A 25820-nucleotide genomic window follows, 5' to 3' on the forward strand; every position below is an offset into this window, starting at 1 on the left:
GGTCTAGCTTCTCTGGAGCTATGGATTATAGTCTGGTTATCCTTTGCTTTATGTCTAATACTCACTTATGAGTGAGTGCACACTATGTTTGTCTTTCTGGGTCTGGGTTACCTCACTCAGGATAATTTTCTTCTAGTTCCATCCATTTGCCTGCAGATTTCATAATGTCACTTTTTTTTACAGCTGAGTAATACTCCCTTGTGTAAATATATCACATTTTCTTTATCCATTCTTCAGTTGAGGGTCATGTAGGTTGTTTCCAGGTTCTGACCATTACAAATAGTGCTGCTATGAACATAATTGAGGAAGTGTCTTTGTGGTATGATTTTGTGTCCTTTGGGCATATGCCCAAGAGTGGTATCACTGAGTCTTGAAGTAAGTTGATTCCCAATTTTCTGAGAAACCGCAAAACTGATTTCCAAAGCGGCTGTAAAAACTTGGACTACCACCAGCAGTGGAAGAGTGTTCCCCTTACTCCACATCCTCCTCAACATAAGTGGCCCTCAGTATTTTTTATCTTAGTCATTCTGACAGGTCTAAGATTAGGTATCTCAATTGTTTTGATTTGCATTTCCCTGTTGATTAAGGATGTTGAGCAATTCCTTAATTGTCCTTTGGCCATTTGAGATTCTTCTGTTGAGAATTCTCTGTTTAGCTCTGTACCCCATTTTTAATTTGATGATTTTGTATTTTGATGTCTAGTTTCTTGAGTTCTTTATATATTTATATGTGGGGCTGATAAAGATCTTTTCCCATTCTGTAGATTGTCATTTTGTCTTATTGACAAAATTGTCTTGCCTTACAGAAGCTTTTCAGTTATTGATTCACTTATTGATTGCTCTCAGTGTCTGTGCTACTGCTGTTATATTTAGGAAGTGGTCTCCTGTTCCAGTGCATTCAAGGCTACTTCCCACTTTCTCTTCTGTCAAGTTCAATGTAACTGGATTTATGTTGAGGTCTTTGATCAACTTAGACTTCAGTTTTTTGCATGGCAATAGATATGGATCTATTTGCAATCTTCTACATGTTGACATCCAGTTATGCCAGCACCATTTATTGAAGATGCTTTCCTTTTTCCATTGAATAATGTTAGTTTCTTTGTCAAAAATCAGATGTTCATAGGTGTGTGGATTAATGTCAGGGTCTTCGATTCAATTCCATTGGCCCTCCTGTCTGTTCTTATGCCAATACCAGCTTGTTTTCAGTACTGTAGCCCTGTAGTAGAGTTTGAAGTTAGGGATGATGATTCCTCCAGAAATTATTGTATACGACTGTTTTGGCCATTCTGGATTTTTTGTTTTTCCATATGAAGTTGAGCGTGGTTCTTTTGAGGTCTGTGAAGAATTTTGCTGGGCATTGCATTGAATCTGTAGATTGCTTTTGGTAAGATTGCCATTTTTACTATGTTAATTCTACCTATCCAAGAGCATGGGAGATCTTTACATTTTCTGGTGTCTTCTTCAATTTCTTTCTTAAAAGATTTAAACTTCTTGTTAAACAGGTCCTTCACTTGTTTGGTAGAATTACCCCCAAGATATTTTATGTTATTTGTGGCTATTGTAAAGGGTGATTTTTTTTTCTCAACCCATTTATCATCTGTATATAGGAAGGCTACTGATTTTTTTGAGTTAATCTTGTATCCTTCCACGATTAAAAAAGGTGTTTATGAGTTGTAGAAGTTCCCTGGTAGAATTTTTCGGTCTCTTATGTATACTCTCATATCATCAGCAAATAGTGAAAATTTGACTTCTTCTTTTCCTATTTGTATCCCTTTATTTCCTTTTGTTGTCTTATTGCTCTAGCTAGGATCTCAAGAACTATACTGAATAGCTATGGAGAGAGTGAACACCTTTTCTTATTCCTAATTTCAGTGGCATCACTGTGAGTTTCTCTCCATTTAGCTTGATGTTGGCTGTTGGCTTGCTGTATATTTAGATTTTTTCTCTCACTTCTTTATCCCCACTTCCTGATGGACAGCCAGCTTAAAGGACTACAGCCCAGTCACCCCAGGGTGTCATTGTGGTTTATGTTTAGGTGTCCAACTGGGCTGTTTAGTTTTGCAAGATGACAGAGAGTAAGACTTCATTGTATAAAGGCGATACCGTGAGCATTGTCACACCCTCAAGTGAGCAAAGGTTTTAAGAGTGATGAGAAGCTGTGAGTGCCAATGTGGCTCTTACCTGTCCCAGCAGACAAGCTGTGCATACTGAGTTCTTACTGTCCACCAGGATCTGTGCTAGTGCCAATGATGTGGGCTCTTACCTGTCCCAGCGCACAAGCTGTGCATACTGAGTTCTTACTGTCCACCAGGATCTGTGCTAGTGCTTAGCTTGTGTTTTCCCTCTTAATCCCTAATTCCAAGATTAACCCCGTTTTCAGCTGAGAAAATGCAGTGTCTGTTTCTCATGTGACAGTGGCACCAAGACTACAGCTCACATCTGTACTGTTAGCTGGTGCCATTTTCTCTCTGTTATCTTTCCTTAGCTTGGAACTTATAGGACTACAAATACTTAGAAGCTTTCTCCTAAAACTGTCTTTCAAAAAGTATTACCTTCTAGGACCTGGAAAAAAGCTTAGGGGGTCAAGGATGTTTACCACTCTAGAATACCTTGGTTTGATTCCCAGCATCTTACACCTGTTTTTAACTTCAGCTGTAGAAGATCCGGTGCCCCTTTGTGGCCTTTGTGGGTACTAGACACATGTGATATACATACTTATTTGGAGACAAGATACCCATACCTAAAAGTATCACTATAAAATGTTACCTACAATACAAAGGGTACATTTTCTAAGGAGAAAGCTGGTTTTGAGCATTTGTGTTTGTGCATGGTGAGGGCAAAGGTTGATGTTCACAGTCCTCCTCCGTCTCTCTCCACCTTATTCCAGTCTCACCAAGAATGGAGTTCACCACACTGGCTGGGACTGTCCAACCAGCCTCCAGGATCTACCTGCCTCCGCCTTCCTCTTCCTCCCAGTGCTTGGTTACAGATGTGTGCCCGATGCCCAGCCCATCTTTTGTGAGGGTCCTGGGCATCCAAACGCAAGTCCTCGTGCTTCCATGGAAAACACTTTCCAAACTGAATCCTGTGACCAGCCCTAATTTTGACTGTCACTCTGAGAATGGAAGACTAGGCCAGACTAGTCTTCAAAGGGTAGGTCCCCAGTGTTGCATGGTCTGCAGCGTCATTCGCTGACTCATGCACCAGTCTCTTTGGCTTTGTCTTAGTCACTGTTCTATGGCTGTGAAGAGACACCATGACCAAACAACTCTTTCAAAGGAAAATTTAACTGGGACTGGCTCGTGGTTCAGAGGTTTATTCCGTTTTCATCATGGCGGGAACCAGACAGGGGTATAGTTCTAGAGCAGTGCTGAGAGCTTTACATCCTGGGACACACACACACACTCAGAGAGAGAGAGAGAGAGAGAGAGAGAGAGAGAGAGAGAGAGAGAGGAGACTGAGCCCCGTGCGGACTTTTGAAACATCAGAGCACACCCCCAGAGATACACCTCCAACAAGGTCAGACCTATTAATCCTTCCTGACTATTCAACTAGGAACCAAGTCTACAAACAGATGAGTCTGTGAGGCCGTTCTCATTCAAACCAGCACTGTCTCTGTTAGAGAACTTATCCTGGAAAGTGACAGAACTGCCCTTGAGAAGGACATAGGCTGTTGACCTTGTTCCCACCTCACATGGCCTCTGTTCCTTGCAGAAATTGATGAGCATCAACTACCTGGGCAGCGTGTACCCCAGCAGAGCAGTGATCACCACCATGAAGGAGCGGCGGGTGGGCAGAATCGTGTTCGTGTCCTCTCAGGCAGGACAGCTGGGGCTGTTCGGTTTCACAGCCTATTCTTCGTCCAAGTTTGCCATTAGAGGATTGGCAGAAGCTCTGCAGATGGAGGTAAACGTATTTATGTTTGTATGTCTTCCTCGCAGATCAGTGTGAGCACTGTAGTTTTTTAGCATCTTTGCCTGTGTTTGAATTTCACTAAAGATTTGGAAATCTGATACCAGTGTAAAGAAAACTAATTCAGTTTTAAGTTCTGGGTTTAACAGATCTTATTGCATAAAAATAATCCTCAGGACAGAGACAAAATGATTCTGAGTGCAGGGAGTTGTCTGCTGCATAGAGTCCTGGAGATGCCTTCCTCATACTGGTCAGCCTCTGATTCAGTGAGCCAGGGATCCCGTTAGATAGACCGTTTTCTTAAAGATCCATGCCGGGCTAGGGAGCTGGCTGAAAGGGTGAAATGCTTGGTACAGTGTGAGTACCAGAGTTTGGCTCTCCATTTGGACATGCTGGGTGGTTGTGATAGTCTGCCTGTAATTCTTATACATAGAAGGTGAAGACAAGGGCGCAAAGCAAGCTGGCTAGCCTAGTCTTATCAGTGTGAGTGCAATTGAGAGATCCCACCTCAAAGCATGAGATAGAGAATCATTCAGAAAAACTCAGCATTAGCCTCAGGCTTCTGCACACGCAGTCTTAGTCAACAGAGCATGCATAACTGTGAAATTGCAGCCATCACTCTTAAGGACTCTAAAATAACCATTCTTCTTTCTTTCTTTTCTCTCTTTGTGTGTGTGTGTGTGTGTGTGTGTGTGTGTGTGTGCGTGCGCGCGCGAGTGTGAAGTATGTGCAAGAAGTTTCTTCAGGTCACTTCTTTTTGGAAGGGAAGTTGAGTTTTTAGTGAATTCGGTGAGTTCGTCAGATTCACATGGTCACTTGGTAACAGGGATAATACAAGGTTGACCCTGTGACTGCAAGCTTCCAGGTCCTGCCGCAGAGGATGTCTGTCATTCAGGGCATCTGGCAGCTGCCTCATCCAGTCATTTCGGTTTTGGTCTCAGGATCCATGTAGGCATACGAGTTTGGGAGATAAAAATATATGCCCATATTCCCCCATGTCTGACAATAAGATATCATCTGGGTGCCCTGGTTTTCACTCCCGAGGGGACAGTAACACCACAGCTGGTCCAGTCCTCTCACCTTCCTGATGACAAGAGCGATTGTCCACACTGCTGGTGGCTGGATGGCGCTAAGTCTCCTTGACTCCTGTACATTAAGAGTGCTATTACTTTTTTTTTTGGTTTTTCGAGACAGGGTTTCTCTGTGGCTTTGGAGCCTGTCCTGGAACTAGCTCTGTAGACCAGGCTGGTCTCGAACTCACAGAGATCACAGAGATCCGCCTGCCTCTGCCTCCCGAGTGCTGGGATTAAAGGCGTGCGCCACCACTGCCCGGCAAGAGTGCTATTACTTAAATAAGCAAACAAAACAAAGAAGACTGCGATTTTATTTGGAGAAAATAAATTCAGTCTTTTGAATCCAATTTGTTCATAGTAAAACTTGCATCAAAAGATTTCCTTAAGATCTTTTTTTTGAAATCTGGATAACTTGGTCAGTTTTTATGAATAGTTGCTTAAGTGCTTAATGCTCTGAGTAAATTTTTCAGTTCAATTAGTATTTTAAGTCTTCTGTTTATCTCCCTGTTCCCCAAACTGAAGTAAGCCCCTGGAAATCTGGGCATGGTGTGTTTAATCGGATGCTTTGTTGGTATTTGGGATTGAATTTTCTTTTCCAGTCTTTTAGATACAAATATATTATTTAAAGATCTTTTTAAAACTTGATCTTTTGGCAAGTATATTTATGAAATGGGTTGTATTCAAGATTCCACTAAAACAACACAACAGCAAACCCCAACCCAGGTGCTTTTCCTGCTTGCCCTCCTGAGAATGTACAGCCCCTTCCCCATCTCTTTCCACCAGAGTGGAGCAGTAAGCTGAAGGCTAGAGTGTCTGCTTGGATGAGTTCTTGTTTTAATAGAACCAGGAAGAACAGCTCTTAAGTGGATTTTTTTTTTTTTAATGATAAACTTGTTCTTAGGCAAGCCACCCATTGCCAAGTAGAAGAGAGAAAATGGAATAGGATGGGGGAGAGACAGAGCAGAAGGGGAGAAAATGGCCATTCCGCAGGGGCAGGGAGAAAGAATAGCTAGGCAGGCATCACACTTGTCATGGCTCAGAACTGAGTGTAAGCTAATCTTTCCTTTTGGTTGGGTTATGATATGGACAGTTAAAGAAAAATGTGGGCATAAATTTGTATGGACTGATTTTTTTTGCAATTTTGTGAACAAGAATATCAGGAGACCAGGAACTATATAAGATACAGAGAGCTGTCCATTCAGTTCATACCCATTCTTAGGGCTGTGTTGACACATCGTAGTAATTTAGTAAGACTTTGCTGGGTAAACAAACCAAAGACTGCATAATGTCAAGTTGTTCGTCGCTGGAAGCATCCAGCCATAGACTGGATTGCAGAGAGAATGCTAGCTTGAAATGGGATTGTCTGATTCTTTTCCATCCGGGTATTTACAGTTCCTTCCCATGAGAGAACAGTTCTAACTTTTGGTGACTCATTCATGGCCTTGAGTTGGAGAATCATTACTTTGAAAATCGTTTTGATTTAATAAACACTACAATTCTTACTGTGGCATTTTGGGGCACAGAGTAGGTCTGAGAAGTCAGTGTCTGTCTTGATGAATTGGGGGGCACAGAGTAGGTCTGAGAAGTCAGTGTCTGTCTTGATGAACTGGGGGGACACAGAGTAGGTCTGAGAAGCCTCTGCTGGTCTTGGTGAATTGGGGGGGACACAGAGTAGGTCTGAGGAGCCTCTGTTGGTCTTGGTGAATTAGGGGGCACAGAGTAGGTCTGAGGAGCCTCTGTTGGTCTTGTGAATTAGGGGGCACAGAGTAGGTCTGAGGAGCCTCTGTTGGTCTTGGTGGATTTGGGGGCACAGAGTAGGTCTGAGGAGCTTCCGTTGGTCTTGGTGGATTTGGGGGCACAGAGTAGGTCTGAGGAGCCTCTGTTGGTCTTTGTGAGTTACCTAATTATCATTTACTCACTTTTTTTTTTTGAGCCATTTTTCTCTAGTCCTAATACAGACCAAGCGAGACTACTAGAGAAAATGTTTTATTTTATTTTATTAAGTTCCCAACTGAAAAGCAAGTGTGAGAGAAATCGCTTGTCATTGTCACAGCTGGTCCACTGTCTGGTCTGGAAGGGAATCCTGGCTGTCAAGGCCAAGCCATGAACCCTCTTTCCCTGGCTGCACTGGCTAGGAGCCAGCTTTCACTCTTGCACCTACTCAACTGGCTGGCCAGCAACTGCTCTTTCTTTCTCTTGACCCATGTACTTCCCCTGAGGCCACACAGCTGTGTCACTAAGGGAACCTAGGAGATAAAGGGCAGGCTTCCTGTCCGTGGCTAGCCTTGTTGTCCCCGCTTCACCCCAGATGTCTTTATGAGGACAGAGACATAAGTCAACAGCAAACAAAAGGATCATGCCAAAATGAACTTGATGGTCTGAGCCTTTGGATTACTAATTACCAGGGTAAGAGGACAGGTAACAAGGTTGATGTTGGACAGTATTTGGAAGACTGTCCCCCGAAAAGAAGGTCCACTGGGATTGTTGGAGTGTGTTCATCAGTAGAGAAGTTGAATGGGAAGAGAAAGTAGGGAACCGAAAAGCTTTGGAAGAGCCAGAGGGAGGTTGGGATTAGGCAGAATAGCTGTAGAGCTGATAGAGAAATTACCTGGAACCGGGCATGGTGCTGCACACCTGTACCGCAGGCATTTGGGACATCTTGGCAGAAGGCTCACCAGTTGATAGCCTGGCCTTATGCAATGAGAGATCTTAGTGTCAAAGGGCAGAGGGGAGTTTCTCTATGGAAATACTGCCGAGGATGTTTGCAGTAGCGTTGCTTGACTGGTCCTACTTTGGGGATCCACCTGACACTCCATGGGTGGTGGTACAGGACCTCGCCACACCTGGGTTTGGATGCAGCAGTGGGCAGCAGGGAAGGCAATGAGACTCACAGTCTTCTGCAAGTGAAGTGAACCTAACAGTGTAGTATTGGAAGCAGCTTGAAAGGCAAAAAGACTATGACTTTGTAGATAAGGGTATAGACCTGTTCCTCCTATTCCTGCCTTGAAACTCTGCTCAGTTCATGGTGGAGTCTGAGTGAGCACACTGGTTAAACATGATCTGTCCACACTGGGCAACTCCCAGCCTTTGCCTGGTCAGCAGGCAGGGAGAACCTTAGTAGGAGTTGGCTTGATGTACTTTAGAGTCGGGAATTCTTGCTAACCATTCCAAGTCATCATCATGGAGAGGTGTCCTCAGTGCTTTTGGTGGCAGTTGATTGGCAGTCCCCTCATGAGCCTGATGACCTTCCTTCCCCTTCTAAGACTCAGCACAGCTCACACAAGTTAATGGATGAATACAAATGGTCTATTTATTGACAGTGCAAACCTTGTTTGTGACCAGGTGAAGCCTTACAATGTGTATGTCACTGTGGCCTACCCACCAGACACGGACACCCCAGGGCTGGCAGAAGAAAACAAAACGAAGGTCAGTACTCCTACATAGTTGTTTGCCTTCTGTGTCGTATGCTTGCATATGGGATGTGTTTTGGGGGGGGGGGGGGAATCTGTGTTGTGTGTGGGATGTGTGTTGTATGTGGGACATGTGTGTGTGATATGTGTTACAGTGTTTGGTGTGTGATGTGTGGTGTACATGTGATGTATGTTGTGTGAGTGGTAGATGTGTATGGTGTGCACTGTGAGTTGTGTGTTATCTGTATTGTGTGATGTGTGTAATGTATATTATGTGTGATGTATATTGTGTGTGATGTGTATCATGTGTATGTGTGATGTGGGTGTAGTGTGTGTGTCTGCATGTGACTGTGTGTGGAGTTATGCATGTTTGTGTGTGTGTGTTCTGTGATATATATATGTGATGTGTGTGTATATATGGGTGTACATAGGTTGTGCTTGTTTAGGTTTATGTGTCTATGTATGTACTGTGCATGTTTATATGTGAGTTTGATGTGTGTATATGTATAAATTGTGCATGTTTGTGTGTGGGGATTGTGTGTGTTTGGATGTGTATTTGTGTGTGCACTGTGCATGTTTGTGGGGGATTGTGCATGCTAGGATGTATGCCGGTGTGTTTGTGTTTATGTCAGTGTGTGTGCAGTGTGCATGTTTGTGTATGGGGAGTGTGCATGTTTAGATGTGTGTGTTGTGTATATGCATTTGTGTTTATGTCTGTATATGGGGATTGTTCATGTTAGGGTATGTATGTTATGTGTGTGTGCACTGTACATGTTTGCATATGGGGATTGTACTCATTTGGATGTGTGTGTAGTGTGTGTACATGTTTGCATATGGGGATTGCACTTGTTTGGATGTGTGTGTAGTGTGTGTACATGTTTGCATATGGAGATTGGACTTGTTTGGATGTGTGCATTGCGTGCATGTGCTTATATGTATGTCTGTGTGTCCACTATGCATGTGTTTGTGTGTGGGAACTGTTCATGTTAGGATAGGATGTGTGTGTGTATGTGTGTCCACTGTGCCTGTGTTATGATGTGTGTGTTTTGTGCATGTTTAAATGTGGGGTTTGTACATGCTGGGATGTGTGTTTCATGCATGTTTGTGTGGGAGGGTTGTGTGTGTTTGATTGTGCAGGTGCATATGGACACCAGAGACCTGCCATGGGTGTTCCTCAGGTGGTGTCCACCTTGATCTTGAGCTTTCACTGTCCTGGAACTGCTATGTAGGCCGAGCTGACTACCCTGTGAGCCTTGGGGTCCTTCTGTCTCTGCTTCTGAGGGCTAGCTTTGCAAGGCTATGCCCATCCAGGGACAAGGCAAGCCCTTTCTCTCCCCAGCCCTGTTCTGGTTTTTATGCTGCTTCAGCTCCTGACGTTTACCTGTTAGTGGTTCCTATTGGGTCTTTTGGTTGCAGGGTGCTGAGCCAGGACTTGACTTCCCTAGGGTTCTCCAGGCAGATCTTTCTTCCTTCCTCTGCAACGCACCACCCTCTTTTAAAAAATGTTTAATTTTTTCAGCTTTATTCTCTCATACATTACAGTTGTCCAGCACTGCTTGTGGTCTTGTCTCTCCCCACTTGGGATTTATGTTCCCCAGATGAAGCCATTTCATCCATGTGTTTAAAATCAATACTTACATACATGTATCCATACACTCATGCATACATTATACATATTACTTCTTGATGGGGAAGCTAATATGGAAGCCTCAGATCTACTCCCTCCTCCCTGTGTTATCTGTGATGGGCAGATTCTGTGTTTATATGTAACTATGAATATTAGCAAAGCCTGAGCTTCTCTAATGACACTTCCTTTCTTGCATGTGGTCATTTAACTTGTGTGCATCTGCAGCCTGCTCACTGGGGATAACTGAATGTCATTGGATCTGAACACATGGGGTTTCTTTTACTTTCATTGTCTTTCCTCACAGCCCCTTCACTGGGACTTCCTGGCGAGACACAGGCCAAAGCTCGCCATTCTCAACACTCCACTCTTTCTGTTCCCTTTCTGTCCCTTTGTTGGACTCTGCCTTTCGCTTTTGTTGTTTATCTGCTCCTTTTGGTGGCCTTTCTGTCATCCTAGAGAAAGGCCCATGGTAGGTAACATTGGCTTAGAATTTGCCTTAATGAAAATGCTTCCTTCCTTTTCTTTCTTGGTGGGTGTGTGTTTGTGGTTGTTGCGTTTGATAGGTTGTTTTATTGGGCACAAAATTTTAAGTTGAAAATTGTGATTCTCAAAGTTTTGCAGGCATTTCTCACTGAGTTCTAGCTCCTAGTGTCTCTGTGGGGGACCTTGTGACCAAACACCTCAGGAAAGCATCCTGACGGGGAAAGGTTTGCTTTGGCTCCATGTTCATGGTTTCAGAGTGGTCAGTCCATCAGGACAGGGAGGACTCTGGACAGAGCAGTTCAGCTTGCAGGAAGCAGAGGAAAGGGGAGAACTGTAGCCTCGGGAACACTTGCCTAATGATCCACTTCCTCCAGCAGGCCCCACCTCTTACCTTTCACCTCCTTCCAGTACGCCATCAGAATGCACTGTCCTCCTGACTAAGCAGCCCTCTGTCACACGCCCTGCCTCGCCCCGCCCGAGGTGTGCCTCCTTCTCCCAAGACTTCTCTAGTTTGTTTTAGTGGTGGTCTGTGTTTTTGAACCCTCTTCCCTTTTTATCTTTTTAAAATATCATTTGATGTGAAATGCTCTTATTTCATACACTAGACAGTCATGGTAGCCCCTTTATTCTGTCAACTCATGAACTTCGTTCTGGAACATTTTCAATAATTTTCCCATGCAGAATATTTCAGTGCGTTCTTTCTGGATTCTTGTCCACTTTCTGGTCTGATGGTCCCACTTCCTTCTCTTATCCTCATTTTCTTTCTCCTTCCATTTTTCTGTTGAAATTTTTATTTCTACTGATTTATTTTTTAAAAAAGCTTATATCTTCTTCCTATCATGGGGTTTGTCTTAGCATTCTGTTCTATGGCTGTGAAGAAACACCAAGACCAGCATAACTCTTATAAAAGAGAAAATTTAATTGGGGCTTTCTTACATTTTTGTAGAGTTAGTCCATTAACGTCACGGAGGGAGCTTGGTGCCACAAAGGCAGGCGTGGTGCTGGAGAGTGGCCGGGAGCTAAATCCTGGCCCATAGGTAGAGAGACCCTGGGCCTGGTGTGAGCATTTGAAACCTCACAGTGAGTCCTTTCTTTATTCCTGAGGAGCTTTAGTCTGGACAGTGGTTGGTTTTGTTCTTTCCATTTTACTCTCCCTTATCTGTTTCTTTACTTGGTTGCTACAGGCATGCGGCGCTGCACGTTAGTGATTGCATTGAGTGTGATGCTGAAAGACTGGTTATAAACCCTGGAGCCTCCTCCACTTTCTGCTTTTCCTAGAGGTGACAGGGTGGGGCATTCATTTCCTTAGATTCCCTTACATGGACATCTACTCCCTTTTCTCATCCTTTCCCCAATGAGGAGTCTTGTGGTTAAGGCTTCACCTCAGCCCCTGGCACCCCTATACCTACAGAGTCTGGAATGTTTGAGTGGGAGGTTCCATTCTAAGCCAACTCACCTGGGAGTTGCCTCAGTCCAAACTCCACCTCCGAGAAAGCCAGCCAAATGATGACCGCATCTCAGAGATGCTCAAGACCATGCCCACAGTGTATTTAAACTGTCCCCCAGAGAACAAACACGTGGTTTCCTGGTCTTTCTTCCCCATCTCCTCTCTGAGGGCCTAGAGGCCACGCGGGAGCCTTAGTATCTGTTAAACCTGGGCTTTTTCTAATTCGGTTTGATTTGGTCTGATTCAAATTGTTGTGTCAGCTGAGAAGTTTATCGGTGCGTAAGAACTTTTCAGTGGTCTCCTGCCATCAGAACAGTTGAGACCCTCCGTTTGATCTCTGAGGCCCAATCAAAGCAGGAGGTCTGGGGAACTCACCATTCCACACCGGATTTTGCTGCATTGTTCTGTTCCTGTAAGGCATCGTGTGTGTGTGTGTGTGTGTGTGTGTGTGTGTGTGTGTGTGTGTGTAGGCTGTTCTAGGATCTGGTTCTTCAGCCTCCACGGCGTCTATCCCATGTGGACATGCAGGTTCTATGGAAAGAGCTCAGGCTATCTCACAGGACATGCAGGTTCTATGGAATGATCTCAGGCTATCTCACAGGACATGCAGGTTCTATGGAAAGAGCTCAGGCTATCTCACAGGACATGCAGGTTCTATGGAATGAGCTCAGGCTCTCCTGAGCTGAGAGCAGGTGTTGTTCATCTGGCTCCTCCTTTCCGTCTTCCCTTTGCCTTGACACAGAGCAAGCAGATGAAGTGGTTGGAAGAAACCAATCAGAACATGCCAGCTCACCCCAAGGGTGATTTTAGTTTTAGACAATTATTTTATATTTTCATTTTTTCCTCTAATATTGTATGTGGATTTCTGCAGCATAAAATTTGGATGTTTTTATAGTCTATTTCCTGTTTTTGTTTGGTTAAAAAAAAGATTTTGAGGTAGAAACCCACCCCATTTTCTTTTAAATTCAGCCATGTTTACAATTTCTTTGTTTTTAAAAAATAAATTGAAACTTCTGCCTCAGAGATCTGCTCAGCAAATTTTCAGTACTTGCTGCAGAGTCCTTTAGTTTGAAGCTAAAGCTAAAGAAAGTATTAATTTCTCTGAGATTTGGTTCTGATGTTGTCTATTGGTTGTGAGCTTCCATTTTACCTCCGTTAGAATTCTGCAGAGATTTCTGGTGACTGGATCCTGCTCTGGTCTGTGACCGTGTGGGAGTGGTGAATACCTTCTCACTCAGTGCGTGTCCTCACCCACCTGGCAGGCCGGAAGAGCAAATGATGACACCATCAGAAGGAAAAACTGACTTTTAGGAAGCATTTGTTCTTCTATTTTAAGAAGAAGTAGGCGGAGCACGGTGGCACATGCCTGCGATCCCAGTATTCAGGAGGTTGAGGGACGAGGATCAAAAGTCACAAGCCAGCTTGGGTTACATAGTAAAGCCTTGTCTCACAAAACCAGGCAAGGACGAGGAAATATATGCTAGATTTTCCCCCTCAAGCCTAGGTAAAGAGTCAAAATTACAGTCTCCTTTGTCTTAACACTTCAGTTGGAAGCTCTTTTGAAGACTGTTTACATGTGCGTAAAGTGCTATTAAGAAAAGCTGATGAAAAGAGAAAAAACTACTGCTCACAGTGAATTAGGACAAGCGTGAGTACAGAGGTAGCCAGGATGTAGATGAGTGTAGAGGGGGAGAGTGGGGAGGGGGGAGAGGGGGGAGGGGGGAGAGGGGGGAGGGAGGGAGGGAGAGAGGAGGGAGGGAGAGAGGGAGGGAGAGAGAGAGGGAGAGAGGAGGAAGGGAGGGAGGGAGAGAGGAGGAAGGGAGGGAGGGAGAAATGGAGGGAGAGAGGAGGGAGGGAGAGAGGGAGAGAGGAGGAAGGGAGGGAGGGAGAAATGGAGGGAGAGAGGAGGGAGGGAGAGAGGGAGGGAGAGAGAGAGGGAGAGAGGAGGAAGGGAGGGAGGGAAAAGGGAAAGGGGGAGGGAGGGAGGGGAGAGAAGGAGAAATGGAGGGAGAGAGGGAGGGTGGGATGGAGGGAGAGGGGGGAGGGAGAGGAGGGAGGGAGAGAGGGGGAAGGGAGGGAGGGAAAGGGGGAGGGAGGGAGGGAGGGGAAAGAAAGAGGGGGAGAGGGAGGGAGGGATGGAGGGTTAGGGAGGGAAAGATAGAGAGGAGGGAGGCGGAGGGAGAGAGAAAGGGAAGGAGGGAAAGGGAAGGAGGAAAAGAGAGGGAGGGAAGGAGGGGAGGAAGGAAAGAGGAAGGAGAGAGAGAAAGAGTGGGGGAAGGGAAGGAGATGGAGAGAGAGAGAGGGAGGAAAGGTGTTCTGAGCCAGGTCAAGACCAGTAGACCTTCATCTGTCTTTTGTGGAACAGATACTGGAGTCCCAGTTCTGTAACTGTCCCTCAGACAAACTAGGGGCTACACCGTGTTGATTCTCAGATGGCTCGCTAGTCTCTCTGCTGGTCCTTGAGGAAACAGTTACAGTTCTTACTCAGGGTTTGTGTCTGTCCCCAGCATTGTCATTTGCTCAGGGGGATCTAGTCAGAAGGGAGGCACTGTAGTGGGCTAGATCACTCAGGCAGGGACCAGGCTCTGTGTCCACACTCTAAGTCACCCCAGCCTGACAGTCCTCACTGGAGCCACAGCACAGCAGGGGCCTCCTTGCCCTGCTTCCCGCATGGAGGTATTCCACGGATAGAAACTGATTGAGAATCTAACCTGATTTTTGCCTAAAACATATGAATTTGTTTGAAGGTAGGAAATGGTAATTATTTGTAAATCAGGGCCTCTAAGACTTATAATGCAACAGGCATTGATTTGTGTGTTTCTCCACTTCCAGCCCCTGGAGACCCGGCTCATTTCAGAGACAACAGCTGTTTGCAAACCAGAGCAGGTGGCCAAACAAATTGTCAAAGATGCTGTGGTGAGTAAAGCCCTGTGCTGTTTGTGTGTGTGTTGTATTTCTGGAAAACACAGAGAGACTTAATTCAAACGAGAGCATCCAGGTTTTGGTCGGATTTGTCTACTCTTGGCCCCCACTGTCCTCCCCTTAGACATTCTGTGGATTCCAGCCTGAGGATGGGAGTCACACGAGAACGTCATCTCCTCGGAAGCGTGTGAACACAGCAGAAGCGTGTCGCCACCCTTTTATTTATGAATTCAGTGTTGCTTAGCATGCATGTGCATGTGCGTGTGTGTGTGTGTGTGTGTGTGCGCGCGTGTGTGTGAATGTCACCTTCATACAGGGAGGGCTCTCCCTCCACCACACGGGTTCAGGGGCTGAACTCAGGTCGTCAGTCTTGGTGCCCACCTTTGCCCAGTGAGCCTTGTCCTGGCTTTCTTTCCCTACCCCACAGTTTGAGATCTTCTAAGGCTGTGGCCATGCTCACAATGCATGCTTCTTTCTCCTTTTCTGGTACCACGTTCCTCATGGTCATGATAAGAAGCCGTGTCAGGCTGCTGGGCCCACTACCCCCATGCTGTACCTCCTTACCCGATCAGTGTAAAGCCTTGTAGAACACCATGTGGGTCACAGGTCGTTTGACAACATTCCCATTAATCCACCTATGAGAAAAGGTTCATCTGAGGGATGCGCGTGAACCCAGGAGGCCTACATGACTTTGGAAAATCTAGAGTTCGTTACCATGAGGGGCATCCAGATAACCCGGTGCCACTTCTAAGGGGTGAAAGGACTGCTGTGCCAGCTGAGCGGGACAGAGTATCAGCAGCCTCAGCCAGCAGACCAGAGCACTGAGGCAGCTCAGTGGGGAAAGGTGCCTGCCACCAGGCCTAATAACCTGAGTTCTTCAAAACCCAGTAGCGGAAGCAGAGAACTGACTCCTCAAGCTATCCTCTGGCCTCTACATACATGCTTCGGTGCACACATACACACACACACACAAAGACAGAATGGGGCTGGAGAGATGGTCCAGTAAGTTGTACAAACAAAGAACCTGAGTTCAGATCCCCAGCACTGACATTAAAAGGCCAGTGTGGTTACACCTGTCTGTAACCCAAGCCCTGTGTTGGCAGAGTTTGCACGCTAGCCAGCCTAGCCGGTTGTTGAGCCTACCCATGGTCATTTAGAGACCCTGAGGTAGACACCCAACATTCACCTCTAGTCCCTACACATAGGCACACATCCCATACACACACAGAGCGGGTAAAATAGTTGCCTTGGTCGCCTTCAGAGGCACAGAGCAGTGGAATAGGAAGCATGACTAGGATAAACTAGTTTGCTTTTCTCTCAAGCCAAAACAAATACTCTCAAGGTATTTCCCCCCAGGTTGAAAAAGAAAGTGAGTGCCTGCAAGTGTGCATGTGTACCGTGTGTGTGCTGTGCAGTGCCTGCAAGTGTGCATGTGTACTGTGTGTGTGCTGTGCAGTGCCTGCAAGTGTGCATGTGTACCGTGTGTGTGTGCCGTGCATGCCTGCAGGAGTGCATGTGTACCGTGTGTGTGTGCTGTGCAGTGCATGCCTGCAAGTGTGCATGTGTACCGTGTGTGTGTGTGCTGTGCAGTGCCTGCAAGTGCGCAGGTGTACCGTGTGTGTGTGCTGTGCAGTGCGTGCCTGCAAGTGTGCATATGTACCATGTGTGTGCTGTGCAGTGCCTGCAAGTGTGCATGTGTACCGTGTGTGTGTGCCGTGCATGCCTGCAAGTGTGCGTGTGTACCATGTGTGTGCCGTGCATGCCTGCAAGTGTGCATGTGTACCGTGTGTGTGTGTGCTGTGCAGTGCCTGCAAGTGTGCATGTGTACCGTGTGTGTGCTGTGCAGTGCCTGCAAGTGTGCATGTGTACTGTGTGTGTATGTGTGTGTGTGTGCCGTGCATGCCTGCAAGTGTGCATGTGTACCGTGTGTGTGTGTGCTGTGCAGTGCCTGCAAGTGTGCATGTGTACCGTGTGTGTGCCGTGAGTGCCTGCAAGTGTGCATGTGTACCGTGTGTGTGTGTGTGTGCTGTGCAGTGCGTGCCTGCAAGTGTGCATGTGTACCGTGTGTGTGTGTGTGCTGTGCAGTGCGTGCCTGCAAGTGTGCATGTGTACTGTGTGTGTGTGTGTGTGCTGTGCAGTGCCTGCAAGTGTGCATGTGTACCGTGTGTGTGTGTGCCGTGCGTGCCTGCAAGTGTGCATGTGTACCTTGTGTGTGTGCCGTGCATGCCTGCAAGTGTGCATGTGTACCGTGTGTGTGTGTGCCGTGCATGCCTGCAGGTGTGCATGTGTACCGTGTGTGTGTGTGCTGTGCAGTGCATGCCTGCAAGTGTGCATGTGTACCGTGTGTGTGTGCCGTGCATGCCTGCAAGTGTGCATGTGTACCGTGTGTGTGTGTGCTGTGCATGCCTGCAGGTGTGCATGTGTACCGTGTGTGTGTGTGCTGTGCAGTACATGCCTGCAAGTGTGCATGTGTACCGTGTGTGTGTGTGTGCCGTGCATGCCTGCAAGTGTGCATGTGTACCATGTGTGTGTGTGTGCTGTGCAGTGCGTGCCTGCAAGTGTGCATGTGTACTGTGTGTGTGCTGTGCAGTGCCTGCAAGTGTGCATGTGTACTGTGTGTGCTGTGCAGTGCCTGAAAGTGTGCATGTGTACCGTGTGTGTGCCATGCGTGCCTGCAAGTGTTGTAATAGGAGCAGCGGGGCTGCGTCCCCAGCACCTCGCCCGCCGGGCTAGCTTATGCCCCGAAATAACAACACACAAACTGTAGTCATTTAAACACTGCTTGGCCCATTTCTATCTAGCCTCTTCTAGGCTAATTCTCACATATTAATTTAGCCCATTTCTAATCATCTGTGTAGCAACGCTAGGTGCGCTTACCAGGAAGATTCTAGCCTACGTCCATCCTGGGTTGGAGCTTCATTGCGCGTGCCTCAGAGAGCAGAGCTATTGCCTCTGTCTGGGAGAGGGGAGCATGGCATCTCTGAGCTCACTTCCTCTTCCAGCATTCTGTTCTGTTTACTCCTCCCACCTATGTTTTAACCTATCAGGGCCAAGCAGTTTCTTTATTGCTTAACCAATGAAATCAACAGATTGATATATGACACTCCCACATCACTTCCCCTTTTTCTGTTTAAACAAAAAAAGGGAAGGCTTTAACTTTAACATAGCAAAATTACATATAACGAAACAGTTATCAAGTAAAAGTTACAATATTTACATCTATTTTATCTTTTTTCATAACTAAGGAAAACTATAACTATCTATATATTCTTTAACTCCATCAAAGACTCCAGAAGGATATAATATTACCTAAGCAAACAAAAAGTAAGCAATTTTCAAAACTCTAGAAATGACAGAGACATCTCGCTGCCTGGACAGTCACCCAAAGTTCCTCTGTACCGTTGGGGCATCCATCTTCGGCCTATAGGCCCATAGTTTCCAGCAGACATTTCCACAAAGCACGGAATTTCAAAGGCAGTCACTATCTGCTTGTCCTGAAGAATGTCTTGCAGACACTTTCATGAATCAGGAATCCCGAAAGACCATCTCACCTTTAGGCAAGTTCAGTAGTCCTTTCTCTGCGGGTTCTCTGTTTCCAGTTTATGCAATAGTCCAGCAAGAACAGTTTCTTGCCCAAATGACTATTAAACTCCATAAGGATCCTCTTCGATGCCCATCTTCCTCTTGAAGTAGATTGGTACTGCCAGGAGCAGACATGTCTCACTGTCATGAAAAACCCTAAGTTTTTTTTTTTTTTTTTTTTTTTTTTTTTTTTCGAGACAGGGTTTCTCTGTGGCCTTTGGAGCCTGTCCTGGAACTAGCTCTGTAGACCAGGCTGGTCTCGAACTCACAGAGATCCGCCTGCATCTGCCTCCCGAGTGCTGGAATTAAAGGCGTGCACCACCATCGCCCGGCCTAACCCTAAGTTATTAAAACATTTAAAATGCCATATTCTATAATCTTTGAAAAATATGAAGAATGCCTATCTAAAATATATCTATGTACATCTAGAAAATCTTAACTAACATGACTACAAGCTTGACTATTATGATTATCTATTAACAAGCTATATATATTACATTTTAAGTGAACTACACAATCACAATACCTTAATCAATATAAGAAATACATATACATATAATAAAATTGACCTTAAATCTCTATCAATAAAGCAAAATCTATATTAATGCAAATTATTCATATCTATATCATATCCCCCTTTAAATGTTAAAGAACATTTATGAACCATATTTGGGAACATGGGCGCAGTGTTTTCTCTCCAAACTGCTTCCTGCTGAATGGGGGCGTCGTTAATTAGGTCTTTCATGGTATAACCTGTGTGCTAGTTTCATCTCGTTGGCAGCTGAGCAAAGCAATTTTCTGAAGATGTTCACAGCAACCCTTCAGGAGGGCGTGGTCCATCATACCATATCGGAATAGAAGAAATGAACAGGGTCTCATCCTCTGTGGAAACAAAATAAGAAACTCCTTTCCAAAGCATCATGTCCTTAGATCCAAATTTCAAAGTCAAGGCATTTTCAAAATATCTATGTTGAATTAGTTCAGCAGCATTTATAAACAAATATCTTTTAGCAGCTGTTGCTCCTTCCTCAGCATTCAAAAATTCAAACAGAGCATAATAGCATACAGTATCAAGATTCTCTGTGTATTTTCCATCTTTGTGCGCTTTATTTTAACCTCTATTGTTTATTTTTACTTTTATTTTTTGCTTTTTGAGACAGGTTCTCTGTATCTTTGACCTGGAATAACTCTGTAGACCAGGCTGTCCTTGAACTCTCAGAGATCCGCCTGTCTCTGCCTCCCAGGCATTGGGATTAAAGGTGTACACTACTACACCTTGAACTTACAGAGATCTGTTTGTCTTTGCCTTCTAGGCACTGGGATTAAAGGACACTCCCACATCATGCAAGTGTGCATGTGTACCGTGTGTGTGCTGTGCAGTGCCTGCAAGTGTGCATGCGTACCGTGTGTGTGCTGTGCAGTGCCTGCAAGTGTGCATATGTACCATGTGTGTGCTGTGCAGTGCCTGCAAGTGTGCATGTGTACCGTGTGTGTGCCGTGCATGCCTGCAAGTGTGCGTGTGTACCATGTGTGTGCCGTGCATGCCTGCAAGTGTGCATGTGTACCGTGTGTGTGTGTGCTGTGCAGTGCCTGCAAGTGTGCATGTGTACCGTGTGTGTGCCGTGAGTGCCTGCAAGTGTGCATGTGTACCGTGTGTGTGTGTGTGCTGTGCAGTGAGTGCCTGCAAGTGTGCATGTGTACCGTGTGTGTGTGTGTGCTGTGAGTGCCTGCAAGTATGCATGTGTACTGTGTGTGTGCTGTGCAGTGCCTGCAAGTATGCATGTGTACTGTGTGTGTGCTGTGCAGTGCCTGCAAATGTGCATGTGTGCCGCATGTGTGTGCTGTGCAGTGCCTGCAAGTGTGCATGTGTACCGTGTGTGTGTGCTGTGCAGTGCCTGCAAGTGTGCATGTGTACCGTGTGTGTGTGTCTTGTGCAGTGCCTGCGGGTGTGCATGTGTACCGCGTGTGTGTGTGCCGTGCATGCCTGCAGGAGTGCATGTGTACCGTGTGTGTGCCGTGAGTGCCTGCAAGTGTGCATGTGTACCGTGTGTGTGTGTGCTGTGCAGTGCGTGCCTGCAAGTATGCATGTGTACCGTGTGTGTGTGTGTGTGCTGTGCAGTGCGTGCCTGCAAGTGTGCATGTGTACCGTGTGTGTGTGTGCTGTGCAGTGCCTGCAAGTGTGCATGTGTACCGTGTGTGTGTGTGCCGTGAGTGCCTGCAAGTGTGCATGTGTACCGTGTGTGTGTGTGTGCTGTGCAGTGAGTGCCTGCAAGTGTGCATGTGTACCGTGTGTGTGTGTGTGCTGTGAGTGCCTGCAAGTATGCATGTGTACTGTGTGTGTGCTGTGCAGTGCCTGCAAGTATGCATGTGTACTGTGTGTGTGCTGTGCAGTGCCTGCAAATGTGCATGTGTGCCGCATGTGTGTGCTGTGCAGTGCCTGCAAGTGTGCATGTGTACCGTGTGTGTGTGTGCTGTGCAGTGCGTGCCTGCAAGTATGCATGTGTACCGTGTGTGTGTGTGTGTGCTGTGCAGTGCGTGCCTGCAAGTGTGCATGTGTACCGTGTGTGTGTGTGCTGTGCAGTGCCTGCAAGTGTGCATGTGTACCGTGTGTGTGTGTGCTGTGCAGTGCCTGCAAGTGTGCATGTGTACCGTGTGTGTGTGTGCTGTGCAGTGCCTGCAAGTGTGCATGTGTACCGTGTGTGTGTGTGCTGTGCAGTGCCTGCAAGTGTGCATGTGTACCGTGTGTGTGTGTGCTGTGCAGTGCCTGCAAGTGTGCATGTGTACCGTGTGTGTGTGTGTGCTGTGCAGTGCGTGCCTGCAAGTGTGCATGTGTACCGTGTGTGTGTGTGTGCTGTGCAGTGCCTGCAAGTGTGCATGTGTACCGTGTGTGTGTGTGTGCTGTGCAGTGCGTGCCTGCAAGTGTGCATGTGTACCGTGTGTGTGTGTGTGTGCTGTGCAGTGCCTGCAAGTGTGCATGTGTACCGTGTGTGTGCTGTGCGTGCCTGCAAGTGTGCATGTGTACCGTGTGTGTGTGTGTGTGCTGTGCAGTGCCTGCAAGTGTGCATGTGTACCGTGTGTGTGCTGTGCGTGCCTGCAAGTGTGCATGTGTACCGTGTGTGTGTGTGTTGTGCAGTGCCCAAATGGTCAGAAGAGGGCATTGGTTTCCCTGTAACCAGAGTTACGGGAGCTTGTGTTGGTGCTGGAAGCTAAAGGATCTTATCCTCTTTAAGAGCAGCAAATGCTCTCTACCATTGAGCAAGCTTCCTCCCCTGCTCCACCACCTGTGCTTTTAATGACCCCAAATCATGCTTCCAGTTTTGGCAAGATTCATCTTGTGAGGTAGATTTCAAACTTGGTCTTCTTGACCCCATTATAGTTTATAAATTATTGACACCAAAAAACCCATATGTTTATCTGGGATATATTTGTTTTTTTCGTTTGTTGTTTTGAGACGGGTCTCACTGCATAGCTCTGGCTGTCCTAGAACTCACTATGTGAAACAGGCTGGCCTTGGATTCAGATATGCTTGCCTCCCACGTGCTGGGATTACAAGTGCTGGCATGCACCATCATACCTGACAGGCCTGTGTTCCTCAATATTTGCCATAATAGATACTGAAAGTATAGTTTTTCAAATATTTAGTTGCAGGGCTGTGAAGAGAGATTCAAGGGTAAGTTCTTGCTTTGCATATGCGAAACCCTGGATTTCATCACCAGCACCACTAGAGGATGATGGGAGAGATTTAATGATGAGATGAAGTCCTTTAAAATCAAGTAAATGTGGAATGGAGAGTTGGCTCAGTGGTTAAGAGCACTTGTTCCTGCAAAGGACCTGGGTTGATTCCCTCCACTCACATGGAAGCTCACCACTTCCTAGATCACATGTGATACACAGACATACATGCAGGCAAAACACACACACCAAATAAAACAGAATGTAAAGGAAAAGAGAAAGAATAATAGACTGCAACAGACATTAAATTCATTACATTTTTAAACAGATTTATTTATGCGCAGTGCCTGCCATGGCCAGGAGAGAGCGCCATATCCCCTGGAACTGGAGTTCAGGCAGCTGTGTGCCTCCTTTTCCTTCAGTTTTATTTTGTGTGTGTGTGTCTGTGTGCACGCGCATGTGGGTGTGCACGTGTGAGTATGGAGGTCAGAGAACAACTTTGGGGAGTCAGTTCTTTTTTTACACAGAGTTCTGGGGTGGAGCTTACATCACCAGACTCACGTGCAAGAGCTTTTGTCCTCGGAGCTGTCCCTGTTCTTAATTTCTTAAATACAGGGTTCCCGTGGCTCGCTGGCTTCAGACTCAGTCTTCAACTGAGAATGACCTTGAACTGCTGACCCTTCTCCCATTTCTCAAGTGCTGATGTTACAGGCATGCACTGCCATGCCTGGCTCAAAAATAACTATTTTCAAACAAAAATTCAGTGCCAAGTGTGGTATTGTGTTTTCACGAGCCTGTACAAGGTCTGCATTAATAAATGCCAGCTGGATTCTAGTGTCTGCTTCTGTGGCCAATCTGTTAAAATACATTCTTTTTGAAACGTTTGAAGAAAACCTGACTTTAAACAAATAGGTAGTTGGGAGACAACAAAGTCTTCACTAAGTTTTTCAGATAATTATGGGCATAATTTTCTCTTTTTATATTTAACCCACAACTTGACAAAGAGCAGTTTCTTAAAGGTTGCAGTGAGAAATCAGACGCTGCACCAATGAAATTTTTGTTCTCCTGGCATTGACATCAGTCTCTGGTTTGTGCTTTGAATCTCATCGTTGTCATTTGGAAGATATGAAATCACTAGGTTATCAAAAGTCACATTCATCGGAGATCTGGAAATATTAGGAACCCAGCAGTCTCACACTGGTTGGTAAAATTTTCCCAAATTTTAATTTTTCCTTAAAAGCTCAGATTTTATCACCGCCCACATGTGTACCCTGTGGTTTTCCTGCAAGCCCCAAATTCACTTTGTTCTCTGCCCCGTTTGTGCCATAAACCTGAGTCCAAATGCAGCCGCTGGTCAACCATTGTCAAATAGGAGAGTAGTCTTTAGTCAGGAAGTTCATCTCCGAGCCGTGGCAAGAGGGCTTTTCTTCAAGGTGTCAGCCATCCTTACTATTCCCAGTTTAAGCATTTACCACATACAGAGTGGTGTGTGATAAATGTATTCCTTGTCCTCTAGGGGATGATCCAAGACCAGCCAATGTCAGATGGTACTGATTGCTGTGTCTGCTGTGTGTGTCCCCATACACTCCCATGCAGAAGCTTAGCTGGGGATTGTAGCTCAGTTGGCAGAGTGGTAACCTCGCATGCATGAAGCCTTGCTTCATCACCCACATAACCTGAGGGTGATGATATACATCTGCAATCCCAGTATTTGGGAGGTAGAGGCAAGAGGATCAGAGATTCAAGGTCAGTTACATTGTGAGCTCACAGGGCAGCCTGAAACTTAATGGATTAAGCCCTTGGCTATACCGATGAAAAAGAAGTGACACACATTCCAGGTGGGACAGAGCCGGACAGCCCAAGGTGCCAGTGTGCCCTGCAGACAGCATGCAGTTTAACACTTAGGAATCTCTTTCTGGGATTTCCACTTGGCTTTTTCAGACCTTGGCTAACTGTCAGTACAGGAAGCTGGGGGCACAGGGCTTGTATGGAAGAGAGCTGTCTCCAAAGGTTACTGTTTAATAAGATGCTGAACTTTCTTGTTTTATCAAGTGTTTTTAAGTACGATGCCTCTTTCTGGTTCTTAAAGACTTTTTTCTGTTGTGTTTTCTTTGTCTGTGTCTTTGTCCCTGTAGTGGAGTGGCAGTGACTGAATTAGGGCCATTAGCCCACACTCACAGAAAACCACGGGTTTGTCCTGTGGCAGATTGCCCTTCAGTACAAACGTCAGTGGTGGAGACCAGCTAAATGTCCAAATATTATTTGACAGTTGCATTGACCCTAGACCCTTTCAGGGTCTGTGGACTTACATGCACTGAGTCTGTGTGTCCATTCTTTAGTTCTGGTTTTCTAAGTCACTATCCTACCCCACATAAGCGAGGGGCAGACTTCATTGCTTCTCCAGCACTGAACTGATTCCTTTAACTTACTCCATACCCCTCATTTTCTCTTGCTTCTTTCTTTAGCAGGGAAACTTTAATAGTTCCATTGGCTCCGATGGGTATATGCTCTCTTCCCTGACCTGTGGAATGGCCCCAGTGACTTCCATCACTGAAGGACTCCAGCAGGTAAGCCCTTCCTTAGCCAGCAACCAGACAGACACCCAGCCAGGTAGACTGACAGCACAGATGAACGGACAATACAAGGATTACCTCTCCAGCTTCCGTGAGCAGAGTGCAATAATTTTAATGCAAAGTTTTGTTTTCTTTTTCTGCCAACTGTAAGTAAACAGGAAGTAGGGTAGGGGTATATATTGGTTAAAGTGAGGTACTGGGCCCCGCAGGTGGCTGAAGGATCGCCTCTGTTGGGTGGTCACCTGTGTTTTCAGTAACGAGCCCTTGCTCTACTGTGTTTGAAAAGGGGTACTTGGTCTAAGATTGTATAGAGCAGCACTGTCCACAATAAGATGCTAGCTTAGAATACCTCTTCTAGTGATCTAGCCACTGGTGGCTGAAGGAGATTCTAGGAGAGCATTCGACACACTTTGCCCTGACGGAATTTATAGTTTCATCTAGGATACATGAGAATTCCAACTCTTAGTATTTAATTTTTAAATTTTAAGTGTGCATAAGTGGTTCACTTACATGTATGTCTGTGCACCACATGTATGCAGTGCCCATGGAGCTTCCCTGAAACAAGTGGAGTTATAAGCTGCCATCTAGGTGCTGAGAATCAGGGATAGCAGCACTGCAGTTCGTCTCTCCAGGGCTGAAAGTTCACTTCTGTTGACAAAGCTCTGTCTTCCCCAGATGGCAAGGTATAAGAGGGTCATAACCTTTACAGAGTTTGCCATGTTGCGGGTGTGACTTCTGGGTGATGTAATGGTGACCGCAGACGTGTGGTTAGAGCTCTAACTGGAGGGATGTGTGGGGCACAGAACCAAGCATCTTTGTCAACAAAGCATTGGATCTGTAGGCGTTTGTGTAAGGTGCATTCATGTAGCTCCCTAGTTTTCCCTCAGGCATTTCCTTCCCTTCTGTCTATCACACTCTGAACTGCACCAGCTGTCATAGGATTGCCTGACAGTGAACATTGTTAGGTAGAAGATCTGCAGGGACAGGGCCTATGTCGCTCTTGTTTGGCATTGTACCCCAGCATCTAGGACCACACAAACAGGGTTCGAGGATGCCCTGGATGGATGGGAACGCAAAGTCTGCAGTAGTTCATCTGTCTGCAGGTAGTCTAGTCTCACCA

At 46.0% G+C, this 25820-nt stretch overlaps 1 protein-coding gene across 2 annotated transcripts in view; it reads left to right on the forward strand.

Moving 5' to 3' along the window:
- The window catches only part of Kdsr (3-ketodihydrosphingosine reductase), a 49868-nt gene that overhangs the window by 16730 nt on the left and 7318 nt on the right, over nt 1–25820 (forward strand). The window contains exons 6-9 of one of the 2 annotated variants that reach the window (XM_041648694.1): nt 3714–3905; nt 8327–8410; nt 14784–14867; nt 24596–24694. In XM_041648694.1, the coding sequence (XP_041504628.1) occupies nt 3714–3905; nt 8327–8410; nt 14784–14867; nt 24596–24694 (459 nt within the window). Of the gene's footprint in view, nt 1–3713; nt 3906–8326; nt 8411–14783; nt 14868–24592; nt 24695–25820 lie in introns of both variants that reach the window. The other variant, XM_041648693.1, reaches the window with a different exon arrangement.

Source organism: Microtus oregoni, unplaced genomic scaffold (assembly GCF_018167655.1).
Source record: "Microtus oregoni isolate MIOR12 unplaced genomic scaffold, Mior012 000003F_ref0000135, whole genome shotgun sequence".
NCBI classification, from domain to species: Eukaryota; Metazoa; Chordata; class Mammalia; order Rodentia; family Cricetidae; genus Microtus; species Microtus oregoni.